This window comes from Patiria miniata, unplaced genomic scaffold (assembly GCF_015706575.1).
Source record: "Patiria miniata isolate m_02_andy unplaced genomic scaffold, ASM1570657v1 HiC_scaffold_22, whole genome shotgun sequence".
Classification (NCBI taxonomy): Eukaryota; Metazoa; Echinodermata; class Asteroidea; order Valvatida; family Asterinidae; genus Patiria; species Patiria miniata.
The window spans coordinates 17,448,563-17,470,249 of NW_024037061.1; the positions used below are offsets into that span (position 1 = coordinate 17,448,563).

Sequence of the window (21,687 nt, forward strand, 5' to 3'; positions counted from 1 at the left end):
GTCAGAATACAACTGCTTTTTTGGGACGAAACATGTTTTATTGTCATTGCGTTTAAATGGTGAAGTTTGACCGGATTGAGCAATTTCAGTAATTTGTTCATCTAAACGTAGCTTATGAAATTGGCTTTCCAGTCATTATTATGTTTGGTGCTAAAAAAAAAATTCTTCAAATATGATATTTTTTTTGGGGGGGGGGGGGGTTGGATTCCGCTTTTTGGACTCGCCCTGTCTATTTGGAAGTGGGTCACGGTCTGACGTACAGATCAGATGGGACATTCTCCTATTCGAAAAACACAGGAAAATAAACAAATTACTCCTCCAAAGTTCTTATACTTTGCTGAGAAAATAGAAGTCATCAACTGACCACATTAAATGAAGGGTGGATCATACCGTTACCGTGCAGTCAGTGTCCAAATTCTTAACTCGTAAAGTTGGCCGGGAAATGTAGCGTTTGGCGGTCCCTAGCTGAAAGCTTTGACACTTTGACATTTTATGTTAATTATTTTTTACTTCTAAATCTCAATTCCCTACATGAGAATTCCTTACTTGAGAATCTCAATTCCTTACAATGTTAAGCAAGCAGTAACAAATAATCCCCAGTTGTCATGCCACTGCAAGTCTTCTGTTTTCTAACAAGACGCGGTACGCCTGTAAGTTGGCCAATAACTTAGAAAAAAGGAAACACGTCGTCTGCAGAGGGCGCCATATGACAGATACATGAGATGTACGTACGTACGTACGTGAGGTTTATGCGGAATTGGAACAGATGGCAGCGGCGCGGGAAAGTTTAATCATTCAACCATTCCTTCTTATTCCTCCATGATTCAACGATGAATAATAGCGAAAACTGTGAAATCATGCTTGAATATGCTCAGTTTACTTATAAAAGTCCGCACGCAAAAAGGTGTTTCTCAATCTCAATGGTAATAATAGTCGGTGACTTGCCCAATTCCCGGACAAATTAGCCCCAGAAATGTGGCCAATTTACTGGACTACCTCCGTAAATAAAGGCCACACTTCCACCATGTACAAAAACATGTCGAACTTTGTCAATTTTTGATTTTCACATTTAGGCTTAGTTTGTAGTTTATTTTTGCTTTAGAAGCATACTCACCCTCTTTATAGGCTAATCAGAAATTGCTGCCTTTTTGATGTCTTTTTTTCGTGAAATTTCCAGATTCGTTTGCACACGTTTGCGTATCAAAATTTCAACATGAAATTTCGCAAAAATTAGACATCTGAAAAAGGCAGCACTTTCTAATTAGCCTATACAGAGGGTGAGTATGCTTCTAAAGCAAAAATAAACTACAAACTAAGCCTGAATGTGAAAATCAAAATTTGACAAAGTTCGACATGTTTTTGTACATGGTGGAAGTGTGGCCTTTATTGACGGTGGTAGTCCAGTAAATTGGCCACATTTCTGGGGTTATAAATACTATTACTAATAATAATACTAGTAATAGTAATACTAGTACTTGATTACTAGTATTAGTAATAATATAATTTACGTACATGTAAACATGACCTGCACTCCAGATCCAGCTATAGTTTATACTTAGATAAAGCATAGCGTGCACAGGTGCAGAAGGGTGTACAATCGATACTGTCTGTTTTGAAGCTGTTGCTTGGGTAATTCCTAACATCTTCCCTTTTTTTATCTGAGGGAATTTCATCATACAATCATGACAGTGTCAAACATTTTAATACAAAAATAGTGGTAATAGTACAACTACATCTATACTGTCACTGAGTCAGTTTCCGCGTGCAGTTTATTAAAAAAAAGAAGTGTTATGTTATTTTTGTTCATCCCGATGTACAGTGTAAGCAAATTAATATCAGATTGTGATGAGTTAGATTGGCTGCATTTCCTATTGATTTGCTTGGTGTTTGTTTTCTGGTAAACTTTTTGTTTTGTTTTCAGGTACTACTACTACTAGGGCCTATTTTAAATTATTGAGTTAAACCTGACTGACTGAGCTGACACAAGGATGTCTGTTGTTACAGTGCAGCTTGGTCAGTGTGGCAACCAAGTGGGCCATCAGTTCTTCCAAACTCTCATGTCGGATCTGACAAGCCAGGATGACAAGAAGCCTTGTCTTGGATACCACTCGGAGAGCCTTCGGCGCTTCTTTCATGACCCACAAGATGGAATCTTTCATAGAACGGAGGGGTCAAGAGCTAAGGTGCCTACTGCCAGAGCGGTTTTGGTGGACATGGAAGGGAAGGTTGTACAAAATGTCGCATCACAAGCAAAGAAGTCTGGATTGTGGCAGTATGACAAAAAGCAACTAGTTTCCAGGAAGCGGGGTGCAGGTAACAACTGGGCAGATGGGTTCCACGAACAGGGGCCCCGAGTTGAAGAGGAGGTTCTAGAACGAGTACAGAGGGAGGTTGAGACTTGTGATGCCTTTGCAGGGTTCCTGACCCTTATGAGTGTCGCAGGAGGTACGGGATCTGGCGTCGGTACTCGCATCACCCAGATGCTACAGGATAACTACCCCCATGCCTTCCTGTTCAATCATCTGATCTGGCCGCATGGCACTGGGGAAGTCATCCTGCAGAACTACAATGCCATCCTGTCGCTGGCGCATCTGTACCAGTCTGCCGATGCGATTCTGATCTCCCACAACGATGCCGTGCGGACAGTCTGCAGCCAGCTTGCTACCACGGCAAAGCAGAATGTCTCCTTCCAAGACATGAACAAGCTCATCGCGCACCAGATGAGCATCGCTCTCCAGCCAGCACATTTGGCATCATCGGGCAGGAGGCCCTCATCGTTTGGATTCATGATGGAGCACCTTGTTCCTCATCCAGAATACAAACTCTTGACACTGCGGAGTGTTCCGCAAGTCTCGGAGGCTGCCTTGGCCTTTAGCACCTTCAACTATCGCAGCCTTGTCAGTAGGCTGAGACAGATGCTGATAACTGGCACTGTCATAGAAGAAGGTAAATAATACTGAGACCGTGTCTGAAACTGAAAACCAGAGCCATGGCTATGTATATCATCAGCTTGTTTCCAAGCAGTTGTTATGGTGAAGACATGGACAAAAGCTCTTGCTTAACAACTACATGTATAGTTGGTCATGACAGAAATTTCCATTTCGCTCCATAGCGCCCTCGGCATCGGTAAACATTAACGTTACTTTCATTTCAAGCAAAGTTCTGAAATGCACCCTCTTGAATACAATTGTTCTTACCTGCTGGTAGCGCCCTTGCACAGCTGAGATTATGAAGTCATGTGTATTGTGAAACAAGATTTTTAACTAGAACGCCGATGCACATTAAAATGATGCGCTCTGCATTAACTTCTATTACACTGAATGGCAATTGCCAATGCATTTGGTTGAAGCTCATAAATCCTATAGTATCATGATTTTATTTTTCAGAACAGACCAATCTGGCACTGAATCAGTATACATTCATGGAGGTCCTCAGGTATGACACAATCAGTCATGTCATCTATTGCATACAACTGCTCCGTCAGAGATTTTCTTAAAGTAGCTGGCTCAAAGCTTCCGCCATTACTGGGGGCCTCTGTGAGTGTACAGTGATCATGCACCTGTATTGATCTAGACTCTGATCAACATTTTGAACCCCTCTCTGTAGGAATCAACTGGCACATGAAGTTACCATCTAAACCCTCGCCGTCAAGCCTACACAACAAGTCCTTGGCCGCCTTCCTGACTGTCCGAGGAAAGGAATCCGACAAGGTAGACCTTGCAGAGTTTGACAACAGTGCCCTCTATGCAGACTGGGTGCCCAACTCGGCAGCCTTCGCCGCCCAGTGGCACGAGAGACCGTTTAGCGGGCATGAGAAGACGGCAAGTCTTCTAAGCAACTGCCAGACCCCGGTCTGGATGCTGGACCAGGTGCTTGGCAAGGCGTGGGGCATGTTTGCCATGCGGGCCTACGTCCACTGGTACACGCGGTACGGCGTGACGGAGGAGGAGTTCATCGACTGCTTTGCGGGACTGGAGCAGGTGGTGCAGAACTACAAGCAGCTGTGATGTGTCAGTGGTCACACTTGGTTAAAACCACCATGTTTTGGAGGGCTTTCAGCTCTGAGGGGGCACAGCCCAACCACCTTTATATTGGACTCGCAAGGTCAAGCACACAGAGTTGTGGTCGAAGTGGTTGTGATTTATCACCAGTACATCTCAAGTCTGGTCACAAGTAAATCACAAATCAATTCGCAAGTCCAGTCACAAGAACCAGAGGACAAACAAAAAAATCCCCCAAAACAAAGAATTCCCCTGCCGTATTTCCTTTAAACATCTTGGGAGTTAACTTAGTTGGGACTGGATGACTTGTGATTGACTTGAATATGGGTAGAGGCACTTTTAATGCCTTGCATGCAGTGGACTAGTTACCCATCCCAACCCTGTTCATACTGTGAAGACATTAGATTATCTTGTCTCGTCTCAGTGTGAGGGACTGGTTCTTCCACACTTTCCTCCGAAGCCCACACCTCGAGTGGCCTTCGGCCTTGTGATGGGCGATTTGCAAAAAGACTTGCGATGACAACTAATCGATGAGAAGAACAATAATGCATAAAAATATCTTATAAATACAGATGCAAGTGCGGCAGTCTTTCCCTGCAAAAGTTGATCAATTTCAAAGTCACTATAAACTGGATGCTTTCCAGAGCTTTCTATAAAAACGATGAAATAATGAAATCACATGGATTTGTTTCTTTATAGTATATAAATTTTGTGTCCAAAATTAACATCACAACAATCATGAAATCCAAACTGAAAGCAATAGAATTCATATCAATATTAATTTTATTTGGTTTTCAGGGTAAACATTCAGTTGTTCATATATATATAATCATCTGCTCTATCTGGTACTGTACATGTACAAAAACCTATTCGGATGGGATTCTTTGTAATACCATACAGATTCTTTGCAATACCATACAAACCATACATTGAACTAAAAAAAAAGCATTTTACTTTTTACGGGTGGCAAAGCGGAAGTACAATTGCATATTAATGGTCACACGACTATTGAAAATTACAAGGTTCACAATGATGTACACGTATTAGCTTTAGTATTAAGTGACATAGATACTTCTCTGGAAACAAACAATTCAAGCCCCTTTTTGTACCAAAAGATTTGGAAATTTTAGGCAGTCGAAATGTTACAGACATAAAGAGATATTTCAAAGTACAAAGAATGGGTATTAAGATTGGGTTGAATTTTGAAAATCGTGTCTGTTGGTATAAATTCCAGCATTGTGAAAGGATAAATAATGTCCGGGACAGCGCCAGTGATCCATGATTTCTAATTAATGATTCAGATACATGATCCAAAACTCTAAATCTGTAATCTCCTTGACCCATTACTAGATGATGGATGTATAACATTTGAAAAGTACATCTTCAGGTTTATTCGCTGAGCTTCTTAGCCCTAACCCCTAGGCCCTTTTGGCTAGGAACCATCCTCAATCCTGCAAAATCCTCCATTTGCCACTATGCAAAAATCAGATTCAGCTTCAATCCTCCAAAATCATCCATTATTTCTTGAATTTATTCAGTGGAGGGGTGACCATTGCCTCAATCCTTCAAAATTCTCTAAGAATCACTGTTAATGGGTTGAGGCACTGCCGATGACATTCAGAAGCAGTGCGGATGATATTGAGCATAATGCAGGGCTCAATTATGCACGGCTGAACATAAACAATGCTGGGTACAGCCTATGAACTGAACACAATGCATACTCCAAAATCAAACGACACTTTTTGCCATTCCGCCTCAATCCTCTAAAATTCTCCAAAACCGCCTGGAGGGTTTTGGAGGATTGAGGAGGGTTAGGGTTTTTAAAGGTCTGTTAAGGACATCACTTAATACTGGAATTGCCCTATATACATGTAGTTACATGTACAAATGGGTTGAATTAAACAGGGGTGTGAGTGACCACTGATAAAAATAGCTGACAACAGGTGTAATAAAGCTGAACTTTGGAAATCTCCTATACTTTGTACACAGCAAGTGAGGGGAAAAAAGCTGAAATCCAAAACAAAAAGAAATAATAATCATTTGGGAGGCTAATCATCCTTACTCGCAGCTGGTATGCTGAATTGCGAAGGACGCGGCTGCAACGTGGTCGGGCCACTGGCACGTAAAGGCGCCTATGGCTGCCGGCCACATTGACCCATAATGACCACGGAGCACAGCCTGAGATCGAAAGTGTTTGATTTTTCCGGGGAGGAAAACCGGAGGGCCCGGAGAAAAAAACTTGTGGCACAGGAGAGAACCAACGCACAAATCGGCTTTAAAGCTGAGATTTCACACCCCTGATTAAAGCAGCGTCAGTATCAGTGCATGTACAATGGAAATCATAAAAAAATGTCAGTTAAAATGAAAAAAAAAAGATAAGTACAATAAGCAGAAAACAAAGTGCAATATGGTCCCCCACAGTTGGGTTTAAGACATGACATTTAGAATACAATTATTCAGTTTATTATTTTTCAGGGACTCGTGTTAATATTTTACTAATAAATTATCACTAAAATTTACGACATTCACGACACCTTGATGTATACAAATGACACACTATAAATACGTTTGCTCATAAAGTATTTTCCGTATTAATATTGTCCTGTGTCGAAATGTGCATGTCATTGACATGCAGATCAGCTGTGTATTGTATTAAAATTTACAATATCATTTTATGTCGAATTACTTTGGCAAGTGCATGTATCATTAAAAAAATCAATCAGTAAAATAAATAATACACTCAGCTGGAATGAATTAAAAATGAGTTTTGATAACAATGAATGGGTATTGTACTCGATGTCACAAATGAGGTTTTTTTATTCTTAGAATTTGCTGGTACCCTTCATAGAATTTTGAAACGTAGTCTACAGTTGAGATGTAACTTTTGTTAATCATCATAAAATTGCAGACCAGTAAATTGGTCCGAAATTGCCTACGCCGGCCAAATCACGATTTGCATGCCCTCAAAATCTTCAGTATTTGAGCATGCTGTGGGCCATGAACTTGAGGGCTTGTAAAGAAAATGGGTGGAAGCCATGCACAGGACTGTGAGCTTGTAGTTCTGTTCAATTTGGATGAAATTGGGGCCCTTAAAGCGCTCTATTTTGCAATGGAGTGTAGACATCGTTTTTCAAAATGGCGATGGGCTTCAGGACTATTTTCAGGGGTGATCATCTTCGGATGGAAATTTCTCCTAAAAGTCATCAGTTGACCCCCCCCAAAATTGAAAAGAAAATGAAAGATGATGATATAAGCTTTAATTTGATGTGTGACTCGAACACCTCGGAGAGTTGTGAGTATTTTCCCCAAATTTCTGAAGTGGGAGCATTTACCATTGGGGTCTATGGAAGTTTATTTACTGGTCTGCAACCATAAACGACAATGCTGATTTATTCACGTCTCGAATTCCTATTGACCTTATTCAAGAGGAAGCCATTTTTTTATCGTGTTCCCTGAATTTTATTTACGCATACGCGATTTTGTCACGCGATTTCACACATTTTTTTTCTATAGACGCATAAATCCATGAGCGCATTGACATGTACATGAAAATCGTGACCAAAAATTTTTTACCGAGGTGCAGAGATATTGTGAAGTGTACGACACATCGAATAAAGACTACAAAGACCTTGAAAGAACGGACAGCATATGGGAGGAAATTGCCACGTTTCAATATCCTTGAGCGCTAATTTCAATAATCGCGCAACATACCGCGTATTGGTTAACACACGCGCATGTGCGACATTGCCGCGCGACATAGTCATTGCGACAAAAAAAAAATCACGTATGTGTAAATAGGCCTTGTAAACTGTTGAATGGGATGGTGCCAGACTATTTATGCATTCCAAGCCTCACTTCAATTGTTAAAAAAGTGTGGCTCAAAACAGCGTGTTTATTAATCACAAATTTTAAATTATTCAGCAGAACAGACTGGTAACAATTTGAAATTAACTTTATTTCATTACTTGCATTTCTATTTGCAAGTTCCAAAATTGAAGATTTTACCTCGCTTTCAATTTAATATGGCCGACTCGTGAATAAAGCCTATTGACTAGTGTTGTAGTCAAGACGTAAGGAATCGTCACAAGTCCATCACAAGTCATCCGAGTAACTTATGACCTGACTTGTGATTGACTCATTTTGTACTTGTGATCAACTTACGATGGATACAACTACACCTGTGCATCCAACTGAACCAGACTTTATTATAACCAAAACCCATGGGCAGTTTACGTCAGCCAACAGCACGGCTATCTGCCCACACAACTGGCACTGGAAAATAGGTGGGCAGCACTAGTCACTGCCAATTTCTGGTTATTGATGCCTTACATAAACCAGGTCCAGTTATTTTCTTCAAACCGGATGGGAGAAGTCTTATTACTTTACATACTGCTCCCTCGGGTTCGCCACTCATGGTAGAAACATCTGCTAACTGGTTACAGGTGATATAACCCCTACCCCTTGCAGGACATGAGATATAGACTTTACATTGGGTTCACCAGTTTTCCGGGTTACTTTTTTTTTGGCAAAGACGGGAGACGGAGTTTCCTGTGTTTGTTCCTATTGCGCAAACATTTATCGGCGCGGGACGCCAGGTTGAAACCTGATGCTTTAAAGAGGTTGTGGAATGCTCGAAGACATTTCCGTAATTTTTCGGGTATATGTAGCCTAAGGTGTGATGAAATAAAAACGACTATTGTTTCTGTCATGAAATGAGTACAAAGGGTACTTTTGAGAGCTGTTTTTCAAGTCCTGTCATGCCTGTTTCGACCCGAACGTGCAATTTGTGTAAAAGTCGTCGTTGCGGGCAGCAAACAAAACACAGTAAATCGTGACGTAATAAACAGGACTCCCGATGCAGAGTAGCATAAACGAGTCCTGTTTATTACGTCACGATTTACTGTGTTTTGTTTGCTGCCCGCAACGTCGACTTTTACACAAATTGCACGTTCGGGTCGAAACAGGACCTGAAAAAAAGCTCTCAAAAGTAACCTTTGTACTCATTTCATGACAGAAACAATAGTCGTTTTTATTTCATCACACCTTAGGCTACATATACCCAAAAATTGACGGAAATGTCTTCGAGCATTCCACAACCTCTTTAATATGATGTATTATTAAAACTGGGGGAAATGCGATTTTTAGTTTAGAAACGGCAGAAACAGCAGAGGCATGGGTTGAATTTCCTGGCAGGCGATTTGCCAGGTCCCACGTGGTCGGGGCATAAAAACTAAAATGTTTTAATTGGTGCCACACGTTGGGTGAAAATATTTTCCCTGGGAAATATTTATATGAGTTGGGTCCACAGAAGTGATGGCGTGCTGGCTTGGCTTTTTGGAACGTGATATGGCATACCAGCTCCCACGGGGGGAACCAGCCACAGACGGGTGTGTTACACGATACCCACTGATGTATAACTGACTTGGTAAATATCAGTGCTACTAAAAATAGCCTGTTTATAGACGTCCTTATTTTTAGAAATCGATGATATTATCAAAGTCCGGCTCAGAATACCACAAATATTTTTTGTTCCAACATTAAATATTTTGAGTTTTCCATAAGAGATGCAGAAAAAATATCAACTTTTGAAAATAGAATTATGATCTGAGCTTTTTCGCAGTGAATCAAGAATGGTTAATGTTGCCGTTTGGTTTTCAAAGTGGCAGTATCAAATTAATTTTAAAAAGAAATTGCTGCGATGATCGGAGGTATTGTAAACATCCTTGTTTACATTGTTCGGAAAGCGATGAATGGATGCCTCGTGGCACATTTCAATGGCTTAGCATTTTCCCCTATTTTCCTTTTTTTCACGAGTGCCCTTTTTTGTGCCTTTTTTTTGTTGTTTAACGACCCGCGAACATCAGCAATTGTGTCGCAAAGAAGACTGCCACCTATTGTCTGATAGCGCCCATGATCGTCCACTTTGAACAGTGCCCTAATTGGAAGATGGTGTCCAGCCCCATAAGCAAAAAGCAAAGCGAAGTGCATGCCAATGTAAGATGCAGAATTTACTTTAATACAAAAGGGACGCAATAACATAAACCTCAAAGCCTGTGCATGGGCTAGCAAATCTACACCAAGGAATATGCTAAGGTTCTGTAAGCACAATGTTCATTATGCCTAGCCATGAAATAAGCCCCTGTTCCTAATCACAGTGACCAAGAATTGAGATTTGCTGAAGTTGAGAAAAGCTTGCATATAAAAAAAAAGCGGCGTTTGTAGTCTGCTGCGTGACTAACACTTTCTTTTGAAGTTGAGGAAATTTATGACAATGTCTGTGTATGGCGCAATTTGGACCGTAAAAAACAGACTCAGTGGCTGTATTGCACATGCCTATTAGGACAGTGACAGGTCACGTGTGAGGGTTAGAGTCCATATAAGGTGAGAGAGACCAGATTTCATATGACACCATCACATGGGCATTGCCTTGGTGATCCATTAAAAAAACCAGGTTGTCTTCACACTATTGTCATGACGAAGACGGCTGTTGGCTGACCTCATTAAACTTGACCCTCGGACTACCGTGGGGAATACTGTGACCGCTTGACGTGCCTCTGTTGTTGGCTGGGGGTGGGTGGGGCTTGGCTGCCGGGGAAGGGGGCGGAGTGGACGAACCCGTCTGCATGTTGACGTCGTTGATGATCATCTGGGCTATCTTCAGTGCCATCTCTTCTTTACTCTATTACGGATACAGAATATAGACAAATGTCATGCTTGTTTACAATTACATATTGTTGTCACTCAACTTTTCGTTGGACAACAAAAAGCTCCATTCTATACTGCATGTTAATCACTTGAAAGATGTGTGCTTCTATGTGCACGATAGAAAGCAAGCACACAACTCTGAAACATATTCTGCCAAGCTTCAGAGAGTAAGAATCTGAAGGAATATACATACCGCATCCTGGTCGCCTTTCACAAGTTTCTTGAAGGAGAACTTTGAACCTGTATAGAAAATATGTAACATGAAATTTGTGGTTTAACAAAACTGTAGTAACATCAGCTAAGACCGGGGTCAATGTGTATGTCGGCCTGCTGTGCCTACTCATTTTGAAACTGCTGAAGTATACAGGAATATCGAGGAGATTAATAATCAGTCCAAAAATGTACTGCAACTCACCTGAAGCCTTCTTGTTCATTGCCTCTGGGTCTGGCTCGTATTCGGCTACAAACTGGCCCAAGTGATTCACTTTGCCAAACGTCATTATTCTGGAACAAAAACAAAACAAACTTTTGCTTTAAATTAAAGGGAAGCATGGCCTAGTGGGTAGGGTTTGTGACTCGCGATTGGAGGGTCAGGGGTTTGTATCCAGCTGCTGGTCGTTTGCTGTGTCTTTGGTCGTTTGCTGTGTCCTTGGGCAAGGTTCTTGACCCTCACTTGCCTCTCTCAACCTGGGAATATATCGTTATTTCAGACAATAGCTAAGGAGGCATATGTGATGGATCGGTATCCCGACCGGACAGAATAAAAATACACTTTATTCTCAGTAACAGACCATTTTTTTCAGTTATTTTATGTTAATGGAGCCAGAGAAAAACACTGTTTTTACCAACTCCACAGACTTTTCCTATAAATGCATTACTTCAACAAGCAAACAATTTCATCAGAAATTTATCAATATCTTGGTTTTGATACTAGCCAATGCTCTAAACTTGTGTCCTCTAGCAATTTACTTCAACAACAATCCACTAAATATTAACTTGTAATGACTAAAGTAGAACTATTCAGACTGATATTTAGTAGACAAACTGGTGTAAAAATGACCTCCAGAGGCACCAGCCTAATAGCTTGGTTCCGGTCGGCATGGACTCACCCAGGGTCTGGTCTCTGCCACAGCAGATCCGGATTGAGGTCCAGACTCTCAATGTTCATCTCGCTCTCCTCAAACAGCTTCTTGACGTTGCCTTCGGCCAGGAGGGTGTTGCGTGACTTGGGCTTGTCGTCGGTCCCCGGTGCCCCGATGCCGGCAACCGATGATGGGTCTCCTGGGTACATGGCAGCATGCTCGCTCTTGATGGTGTTGATGAGTTCAGACAGGAACTTATAGTACAGCTCGCTTTGCAGGAAACCGGGAAAGTATACCTGGAGTAAGCAACAAAGTTTTAGTAGCGTTACATTAATCAAACCCACACTGTCCTGGGTCTACCTCTTGAGGATGTTTCTAACTTCTTCGCAGACTGTCTACTTGAGAATCTGTTGCTTTAACTCACTGCATATATGAAGCGCACAAGGTTAAAGAGGAAATGTAAGTAACAAAGGGTTCTTATCCAAGGAAATGACACACATGATCCCTGGCAACAGTTGAACCCAGTGTCTTTGAAGTCAACCATAAATTCATGGCTGTGCTCTGGACTGGAATTTGCCGAACAAAATTAGAAGCCATTTCTGCACTGGTGCCACCCTCACGCGCATGCATTCTTAAAGACGGGGCGCACATGCATCTTGGTAACCATCTTGGTCGAAGGGGTACAAAACGTTGTTTGCCTCACCAGTGACTGGGAGCATACAATCAGGGGGCCCAATTTCTTGGCTCTGCTTACCGTTAGCGACAAATGCCTGCTTACTGTATGTATGCTTATGGTAAGCGTTTTTCATGGGTTAGCAAGGAATTGTGGCTTCTGCACATGCGTACATCCCGTAACTAAGGATTCTGTGCTTACAGGGTTAGCACAGAATTTTTCTGCTAGCGCGGTTAGCTCAAATTGGTGATCGTAAGTACAGAATTCTGTGGTTACCAGAGCAATAAAATTGGGCCCTGGTTAGAATGAAGTGTTACACTAGGTATCCTTTCACTTACAGTTTCCAAGGTGGTGTAAGCCTGTCGCATGGGCGTCGTAAAGCAGTCAGGTAGGGGGCCACCTTCCCTGCATATGTTAGTCTCCACCTCCAGCCGCATACTGTCATCAAAGCCGATTGGACATGTGGCTTGCAGTGAGAAGTATCTGAGTAGATTTAAAAAAGAGAATAAAATAAATGTATATGCTTTGAAACTTTCGTCTGCAGCAAAAGGGCACAAGCAATAAACCTTTGACCCATCACAGAAAACGCCACATTGTAGCATCGGCTTCATTTTTACAATTGGCGTTTTACAGTATACAGTCATAGCCACAAACAATGCTGGCTCCGGCACTTGGCTATGGCCACGTGTGTGTGTTAACTGTCAGCCACAGCCATACAACTTAGGTGAAGCCTTCTTTTTAATACCAATAATTACTTCAATGTGACACTTACTTATCATATAGCACCATAGCATCACTCTGTGCTTCCCCACTGTCGTACTGGCCCTGCTCGGATAGCAGATGCTTCTGAAAGTTCTCGGCAGCCAACCAGAACTGTAGGAGATGCACGGCACCTTCCTGTTCCAGATACTAGGCAGGGGAAATCAAACGGGGTAGTCAAGACACTAGACTTTGAGTTTATGGATGTGTGATTTGCTTACGATGGATTGGGAACCCTTTCACATGTATCCAATAAAGTCTGAGTCAATGTCACAGAATAAGGAAGTTTGAACAACATGGACCAATCCGGTGCCTCTTCAATGCCCCACTACATGTTCTAGCCCCATGCGTCATAGGCACATGCACGCATATCGGACCTTTGTGCACACATGATGGATATTAATCATGGCAATGATTAATAATAATAACCGTACTAGCCCAGGTGGACTCCCTTTCCTCCCTACGTAACGGAGGGAGTCCAGGGTATAAAGTGCTCAAAACCGGGCGAAAATATTTATGACCAGTATTTTCAATATTTTTACCTTGTTGGAGAAGCTAATTATTACGTCGTAGTATTCTATGTAGCCTTATCTATTGGGCCGCTGGGTTCAGAAATTCCATATGCGATGCTGACCGACCTTAATCTGGAAAATAAACTCGAAAGCAACGTTAAACTTGTACGTGTTAGTAGACTCTTTTCATCAGTTTCTCACTGCCGAGTCTATTCTAGTCGTACATGATGTACATCTGTGCAGCGTGTAGTCTGGTTCCCTAGACCGGACAATTATTCTCGACCCTCATATCACGTCTGGTCCGGGGGCCAGACTATGCAGCATAAATATGCAGTGCGCACGCGCGATTTGCTTAGTAACCACCCTCACTTACTTGAAGGCGCGGTCGCTAATCCAATGACCGAGCGTGTTTTCGCGCCAGTTACCAGAAACACGTTTCGGCCTTGGTCATTGGTTGAGCGTTTTCGTGACATCGGTTGGCTGGAGTGACGTCACGGTTCCAACCAAAGCTAAACAAATGAGGGCGCTAGCGTGCGTGCGCGCTTTCGTACGCACATACATTGTACATGACGTACGACTCTAGGAATAAACTTAGGAAAAGAGACTACAAACACGTACAAGTTTAACGTTGCTTTAGAGTTTATTTTCCTGATTAATGTCGGTCAACATCACATATGGAATTCCTGAACCCAGCGGCCCAATAGGTAAGGACACATAGAGAATGTAGGCGTGAAATAAACTTCTGCAACGAGGTAAAACGTAACAAAAATCTGGTCCAAATTGTGAGTGGTCTTATGTAGAGAATTCTCGTCCTGGACGTTAATCGTAATGCAATGAAGACTTCGTCCAACCTGGGCTATAACCGTACATGTATTTATATAGCGCCTTTTCCAAAGGATACAAAGCGCTGGGGGAGAATGCAACCAAAGACAGGTAAATGAAGTATATGGACATATGAGACCCATTATGTAGCACCTTTTTGCTAGGTGCTGCGGCGCATATTGCAGCCACTGTCAGAAACACCGGGGCAAATCCCTTCTCTTAGCAACGAGTGTTACTGAGTTCTTTAACATGCATTACACAACACACGGGACCTACGGCTTTACGTCCCATCCAAAGGACGAAGCAATAATGGTAAAGTGCCTTGCTTAGAGCACAAGCACCATGTTCCCACGGTCAGGATTCGAACCCATGTACCACGGCACACGAGTCGAACACTGTAACATTTGGACCACAGCGCCCCATGATTGGTCAAATGCAAGTCCCAACAAGCAGACTATTTAATTTATGACAGGCACATTCAATTTAGGCTGGTGCAAATCCTAGTTTGAATTACCAAATACTAAATTACTCTGAAATGCACAGCACTAAAGTTAGGTAAATCAAAGAACACACTACCAATGGAATGCACGAGCCCATTTCACCAACAGACTTTGGTTTCACCTACCTCCATGAAGTAGAATGTTGCAGTGTCGTTATATAGAATATCAGCAAGGTAAGCCTTGCCTGTGGTTAGTACATCAATCTGGTATTTACAATGGAACTCACTCCTCAGGAATGGCTGGAAAAAGCTATCAAAAATGAAAAGGAATCAAGAAATTGTTGTTTTATACTGTGCACCAAAAAAGGGCAGAAAAAAAACAGAGCTCAATTTCCTGGCGAAATGGATTCTGTGTAAGAACTGTCAGGGTTCCCACTGAAATCTTAAAATAAAATTCCATCACTTTTCCAAGACTTTTCTTGGACAAAATTAAGGCTTTCCATTAGGGGTGTGTATCGCAACCGGGTACCCGAGTACTTGACCGCTGATGTCAGTAACCAGTTCCAGATTATGGGATCGGGTAACCCGTAACCAACTTTACAAATTACTCTGCAACTTCTAAGACAGTGTACAAGAAATATTTGAATGCCATTTGCGGAGAATTTTCAAAATGAAAACCAGGCTACATGGAAACCAATACAGATTGCACGTATTTGTGCATTTTAAGGCTCGACAAATGACGCTACCGACAGTTGCAGTTTACACTGCAAAGCTACAAAGCTCTTCAGACAACTTCTGGGATTTGAATTGTGGGGTTGGGTATCCGTGTTTTACTTCAATGGTGGTATATCCGGTTCCCGTAATACCCGTAAATGTATACCACTACTTGCCACGACAATTTCTGCGCTGTTTTGGCATCTTAGGAGCCTACTTACAATACACTGGCCAGTCAAGGCATAGGACGCCACTCCCTTTCAGCCTTCCAGTTTGACATAAGAAAACTGACCATCAAAAAAGCATCACAGTGGTACACTGAACTTGCAGCAAGTATAGAGCACACATGTATATAGAGGTAGTACTTAGGGGTGTGCATTTACGGGTAGTACAGGAACCGGGTACCCGATTAAAAAAAAACACGAGTACACGGGTACCCGTTAAAGGAGCCAACCCCAACATTCACATCTCGGAAGTTGTTGTTCAGATTTTTCATAAAGGTCCGCACGACAATACTGCCTTATCGGTGCATAGCCCTAGTAGTACTGGAATGCAAACTGGAAGACTGCCATGCAGCTACATATTACACATCATCACGTATGGGTTGTGTGGGATTCCACAACTTTTCATGACTTTTTTCTTGGAATATCAACTTTCAATGACTCCTTGTAAAATAACAAAATTCCAGGACTTCCAAGTTCATACAGTACATTCTACAGTTCCTGCATGGAGCCGACAGACTTGCCTACAAGGAAGCAAAGCAAAGTCTGTCATGAGCCAATGTGGCCCATCAGGCGGGTGCTTATCTCCGGTTTCAGTAGCATGAAACAACTGAGAATATTTCTACTCTTGCTGATTGGGATGCTAGTCCATCGCAGGTTACCTCTAGCTAATGCCGGTACCCATATGTATACTCCTGGGTGGAAAGAGGCAAGCGGGAGTAAAGTGGCTTGCCCAAGGACACAACGTATGACCAGCAGTTGGATTCGAACCCCTGACCCTCTGATCACGAGTCACGAGCCCTAACCACTAGACCACACTCCCCACTGACTTGTCTACAGTTCCCACCCCCCCCCCAAAAAAAACCCCTTGTTGTTTCCACTTACTGTGTCTCCATGACATCAAACACAAAATTCTGTGTTGTCTTGAAGCAGTCTGGGTTCAGCCAGCCTTCTTGTGGACACATTTTTGCTGAAATGCAACAAAGAAATTGATATCAGTTTCTTTCTAAACCCTCCTGCAAGTAACTCATTTGATAGCACATCTGCAGCCGATTTCACGAAACCTTACGCACTGGCGCAAATCCGCTTGCGCCACATTTATTGCGTAAGCTGCGCAACATTTCACGCTGCGCAACATATGACTTATGACACATTTCACAAAAGTCTGATAGTGTGTAGGTCCACGACTTGTGCAATAAATTATGTCGTAACTTGCACAATCATTTTAGGTGGCGTTAGTTGTGGCGTAGTGACTGAAATTTACCTATTTTGCCAGCAAATTGAGATCGTTGTGGAACATGTTGTTGCACAACTTATTAAGGTTAATACAAGACACTCACAGCTGCTTGTTTAAGTAAATGAATTTCTATTTTACTGGTGACAGAATCATTAAAGTTGCCACACGATTCCAAAGAGAGTCGGACCAAATAATTTTCAAAACGGCGGGCTGAGGAGATCCAACGACTGTTTGGTGAACGAACAAATTCATACACAAACAGCCGTCGTAAATGCTGTTATTATCCTCGTCCAAGATGTTTAAATTATTTAAAATGTTGCGCAGCTACGCCAAGTTTCGTGAAATCGAACGTAAGTCTATTGCGCAGCTGCGCAACAAATTTGTTGCGTAAGTCTTACGCAAGGTGCAAGCTACGCACTGTTTCGTGAAATCGGCTGCTGGTCAACTAAAACGAATTAGTCTTGGCAAATCAATTAACACTATCTACCAGACATTCAAGAAACTATTGGCTAATCATTCTTCTTTTATCAATGTAAAATGAATGAAGGTCTGTATCTTTACCTATGACATCCAGTCTAATTTCATCGGTGATTCCAACAGGCAGAGGGGCATTCTTGCATAAATATCTAGTGAAGATGTTGGATGCATCTCTCTCTACAGCTGCAAAGGGAAAAAGGGCGATGAATACCGATAACAAACTGAGGATTTTTAAATTGACAGTGTATTTCTACAGTTTTGTTTCTTTTGTATCAGTCCCGTAACACCACAAAAGTTTCTATTCTTGACTGTGTTTCTGTCATCAAATATTTGTGTAAGCCCTTTGATTTTTCAAAAACGATGAATCTAGCTTGATTTTATTTTTTGTCTTTTTAAGATTTAGCAATTCTTAACTTAGGGTTTCTTACACATGAAGTGGAAATTTGCACTACGGAACGTCACTAAAGTGATATTTACAGGTGACATCACGTGACTATCAGTAAAAAAACATAGCACTTTCCATAGTATCAACAATCTCAAAGCGCTTTATAATTATTCCCTGTTTATCAGGCCAAAAGACCACGCGGCAGCCGATATCAGTGCACATTCGGTCCTCTACCCTCACAGGTACCCATTTATACTCTTAAGTGGAGAGAGGCAAAGTGTGGTAAAGTGTCTTGCCCAAAGTGTCTTGCCCAAGGGCACAAAAACACCATGTTCCTGGCAGGGTTCGAACCCGTACTATCGTACATGAGTCAAACACCCTAACCACTTGACCATGGCATTCTATCAGTCTTATGAAGAAGGGCTGGTTCTGAAAGAAAGTTTTTTTTTAATATATCAGAAAATTACTTTCTCCATCCTCAGTAGAAAGGTTTTTATATTTCTTCAATCTCCATTTTTTTTTTTAAAGAGAAATCATTTTATCCATACCTGTTCTCGGATCAACACCTTTCCATGAGTTGGTTCTTCGGTGGCCGAGTTCTGCTGGAGTAGTCTCAGGTTTCACTCTCTCAATGCCAGCATGTGAGTCCGATTTGGCTCTTGAGTGCATTTTAACGTTCGCATCGCTCATCTGAGCGTTCGCTTCCTTACTGTCAGTTCGCTCATTGTTGTTCTTGCCCAAGTCGGCCACCACACCATCCTGGTTTACGATTGGTTGGCTCGACTGGGGCATGCTGGGATTGGAGTCATTGCCGAAATAGCCGTCGACCGGAGGCGGGAGGTTGCCATCGGCAGGAGTTGTCGTCCTGGAGCCGGCTCGCGGTCTATGCTCGGTGATGCTCTTACTGGCGTTGGTCAGGGACTCGGAGCGGAGCCGGGACCAGGAAGCGGCAGAGAAGCTGTCGGTAGCTAGCCAGAACTGGACCAGGTGGGCAGCCCTCTGGGCCTGCATGAACTGGATGAAGTAGGGCAGGGCCCCGTTGTCGTGCAGGACCTCTGGGAGGGTCCGACACAGCCGGGATTTGGTCTCAATCTCTGTGCTGACAACTTGCTTGGCGCCTGAAAAACAAACATCAAATCAAATTTAACAACATAAATTAATCCGTTCTCTATTCAGTCGAGTTGATGACTTAGTGCCTACCCATGAAAATTAAGGAGTGAAGGGTCTTAACCTATTTCATTCCTGTCACGATTCCTGTGATATCAGGATTCCTTAAAGAAAGTGTATGACCAAAAGTATCTCTGTGATGTCCATATTCATCAATTTTTTTTTTAGATCTAGTTAAGACTAAGTTTGACCACTTTTGCACAAGCTGTCAGCCACACCCAGCAGTTAGGGCATGTGAATTGAAGTACAACAAGTTGTGACCATCGAAAGCAAGACTGGACTGGAGCATTACACAACTCTCACTACTCAATGTGCTTACTGCAGAAAGTGTCACAATGACTATTAGGGTAGTGTCTGAAACTGGCTTCCAGAGCTATGGTTACGTTCATTGCCAGCTTGCTCCCACACAATTGTAATGGCGGATAATAACAATAGACCTAAGACGTAATGACGTCACGTTTTTGTTTACATGTGCGCTTTCCTATGAGAGCCAGGTGGGCATGTCCCACTTGGCTCTCATAGAAAAGCGCACATGTAAACAAAGCGTGGCTTCACTACGTCTCAGGACTATTAATAATTGTGCTTATATAGTGCTTTCCATCAAATCAACAATCTCAAAGCACTTTACAGCTATTACCCCGTTATCAGGCCATGGTACCTCACGACAGCCGATATCAGCGCTCAATCAGTCCTCGAACCTCACATGTACTCACTTATACTCCTAGGTGGAGAGAGGCAATTGTAGTCAAGTGTCTTGCCCAAGGGCACAAATACCATTTTTCTGGCAGGGTTCGAACCCACGCACCTTCGTACATGAGTCAAACACCTAACCACTGGACCATGGCAATCTGTCTAGATGACCTAGACAATAGCCCTAGACAGCGAGATTCAGACAAACCCTCAGACTGACTGGACAGTTTGTGGCAGAGCAGCTACTAGAGGGTTTAAACTGACCTGTTCCCAGGTCGCCACATGTGTTGTCCTCATCACTGAACTCTCGTTTCAGATTAGCCCCCTTCTCCAGGCTCCCCGTCTTCTGCTTCTCGGACGGTTCACTCCTGAGCTGAGCTAGAGCGCCCCCATTGGGCAGGCTAGTGCCAGTCTCCACTGGTTTTCTTTGGGTTGGGTATGGCGGCGGCTTCGCAGAGGCTGACGGGATACCAGCGGGAGAATTTGAGGAGCTCCGCTGGACCTGTGGTGCTGTGACTGTTGATGGCCTTTTGTCTGTGCACCGAATACAAGAGTAGTTTACAAATCACTCCTGGCATTATGCGAGCCCCATAAAATGTGTTAAATTGCCTGAAAAGTTAAATTTGAAATCTGTAGTGTTTTTCCACTTGATATTCACTAATTATGTAAGCAACTTACCAGGTTAAAGATCAGGTATACTCAAATTTGCTATTTCTAGATGACTAGAATTAAACACACGTCTTTTGTTCACATTTAAACCAAAGATGTGTGTTTTTGCAGTAGCATCTTACGTTGTTTTTAATATGAGCAATTTACTTTAGACAATTCCACACAATCTGTTGCTATTTTCATGTCATCAACACTTTTCATTTCCACTGACTTGACAATGACCCAACTTAAACTTGAATTTCTGGGCTTGGTCACCAGCGTAGCACACTGTATTAAACATTGCCATATTCTGGAAAATGACAATCACTTGGTTCAAAATTAGGATATCAGGCCGAAATAGAATAGCCTACCTTTTTCCCGGTCAACAATGTTTCCTGTGAAATATGTTTTTGCTGTTGCATGTTTGCTTTTTCATTTTTTGGAAAAAAATGTTGCAACGTGACACCACTTCCGTGGTTGTGTACAAAGTCTATCATGTCTACTATGGGAGAGTCAAGAAAATTTTCTATTTCCTAACAAAATTTGAAATTTTTCTCAGTCCCAGATTCATGTCTTATCGTCATTTTTGCAATGACTGACCTTCATTGAGATGATATATGAAGAAAAAACTTTAAAAAGAGGCGTCAGGTGCAACATTTTTTCCATTTTTTTAAGGCATGTAACTGTAAGGAGAAAATCATAAAATACAAACAACAAAATTACACTGTTGTCACAGACCATGCACAGACGAATGAATATTGAATAAATAAACAAATAACATCACTCACCAGACTTCTTTTTGAACAGAGGCATACTTCAAGATGTTCTTGGCATTGCCACCCTCCACTCACGGCTGATAAATTTGCTCATTTGTCAGTTTTACGGTACGATGGTTTTACATAAAAACACGAAAAACACACACACACACCTCCTCCATCCGACAGCTCAATGTTGAATGATGGGATATGTGGCTTTCGCCGGTTCTGCACTACGGTGCCCCCTATCAGACATTCAACATTCACACACCCACACAATCGGCTGGCCAATCCCGAGTGCCTCTCGACCCTTTTAAAATTTTGATAAATGTTTGTTGTGGATCTGCCCTTGGTGCCCTCATAATATGCTGGTTCCTCTCCCCAAAAAACCTGCCAGTGC

The 21,687-nt window shown here is 42.3% G+C and overlaps 2 protein-coding genes across 2 annotated transcripts; one reads left to right on the top strand and one right to left on the bottom strand.

Annotated features, from left to right (window-relative positions):
• Positions 1 to 734: 734 nt before the first annotated feature.
• Positions 735 to 5,160, top strand: LOC119730768 (tubulin delta chain-like). Its single transcript, XM_038203795.1, has 3 exons — positions 735 to 923; positions 1,922 to 2,946; positions 3,607 to 5,160. The coding sequence occupies exons 2-3, from the start codon at positions 1,989 to 1,991 to the stop codon at positions 4,005 to 4,007; spliced, it is 1,359 nt and encodes a 452-aa protein (XP_038059723.1). The 5' UTR covers positions 735 to 923; positions 1,922 to 1,988; the 3' UTR covers positions 4,008 to 5,160.
• A 4,683-nt stretch (positions 5,161 to 9,843) lies between these two features.
• On the bottom strand, positions 9,844 to 21,552 carry LOC119730389 (A-kinase anchor protein 10, mitochondrial-like). Its single transcript, XM_038203260.1, has 12 exons — positions 21,321 to 21,552; positions 20,149 to 20,418; positions 18,576 to 19,145; positions 17,727 to 17,825; positions 16,814 to 16,898; positions 15,180 to 15,303; positions 13,234 to 13,370; positions 12,800 to 12,944; positions 11,816 to 12,084; positions 11,122 to 11,210; positions 10,900 to 10,946; positions 9,844 to 10,680 (listed from the first exon to the last, which is right to left on the bottom strand). The coding sequence occupies exons 1-12, from the start codon at positions 21,343 to 21,345 to the stop codon at positions 10,471 to 10,473; spliced, it is 2,070 nt and encodes a 689-aa protein (XP_038059188.1). The 5' UTR covers positions 21,346 to 21,552; the 3' UTR covers positions 9,844 to 10,470.
• Between the last annotated feature and the right edge of the window lie 135 nt (positions 21,553 to 21,687).

Bases quoted from the DNA above. Each gene is read 5' to 3' on its own strand.
- LOC119730389 (XM_038203260.1), bottom strand. From the start codon at position 21,345: ATGCCTCTGTTCAAAAAGAAGTCTG. The intron at 15,304-16,813 runs GTAAGTGGAAAC...CATTTTTGATAG, and splicing joins TTTGATGTCATGGAGACACA to CTTTTTCCAGCCATTCCTGA. The intron at 12,945-13,233 runs GTAAGTGTCACA...AAATCTACTCAG, and splicing joins GCTATGGTGCTATATGATAA to ATACTTCTCACTGCAAGCCA.
- LOC119730768 (XM_038203795.1), top strand. From the start codon at position 1,989: ATGTCTGTTGTTACAGTGCAGCTTGGTCAGTGTGGCAACCAAGTGGGC. The intron at 2,947-3,606 runs GTAAATAATACT...CCCTCTCTGTAG, and splicing joins TGGCACTGTCATAGAAGAAG to GAATCAACTGGCACATGAAG.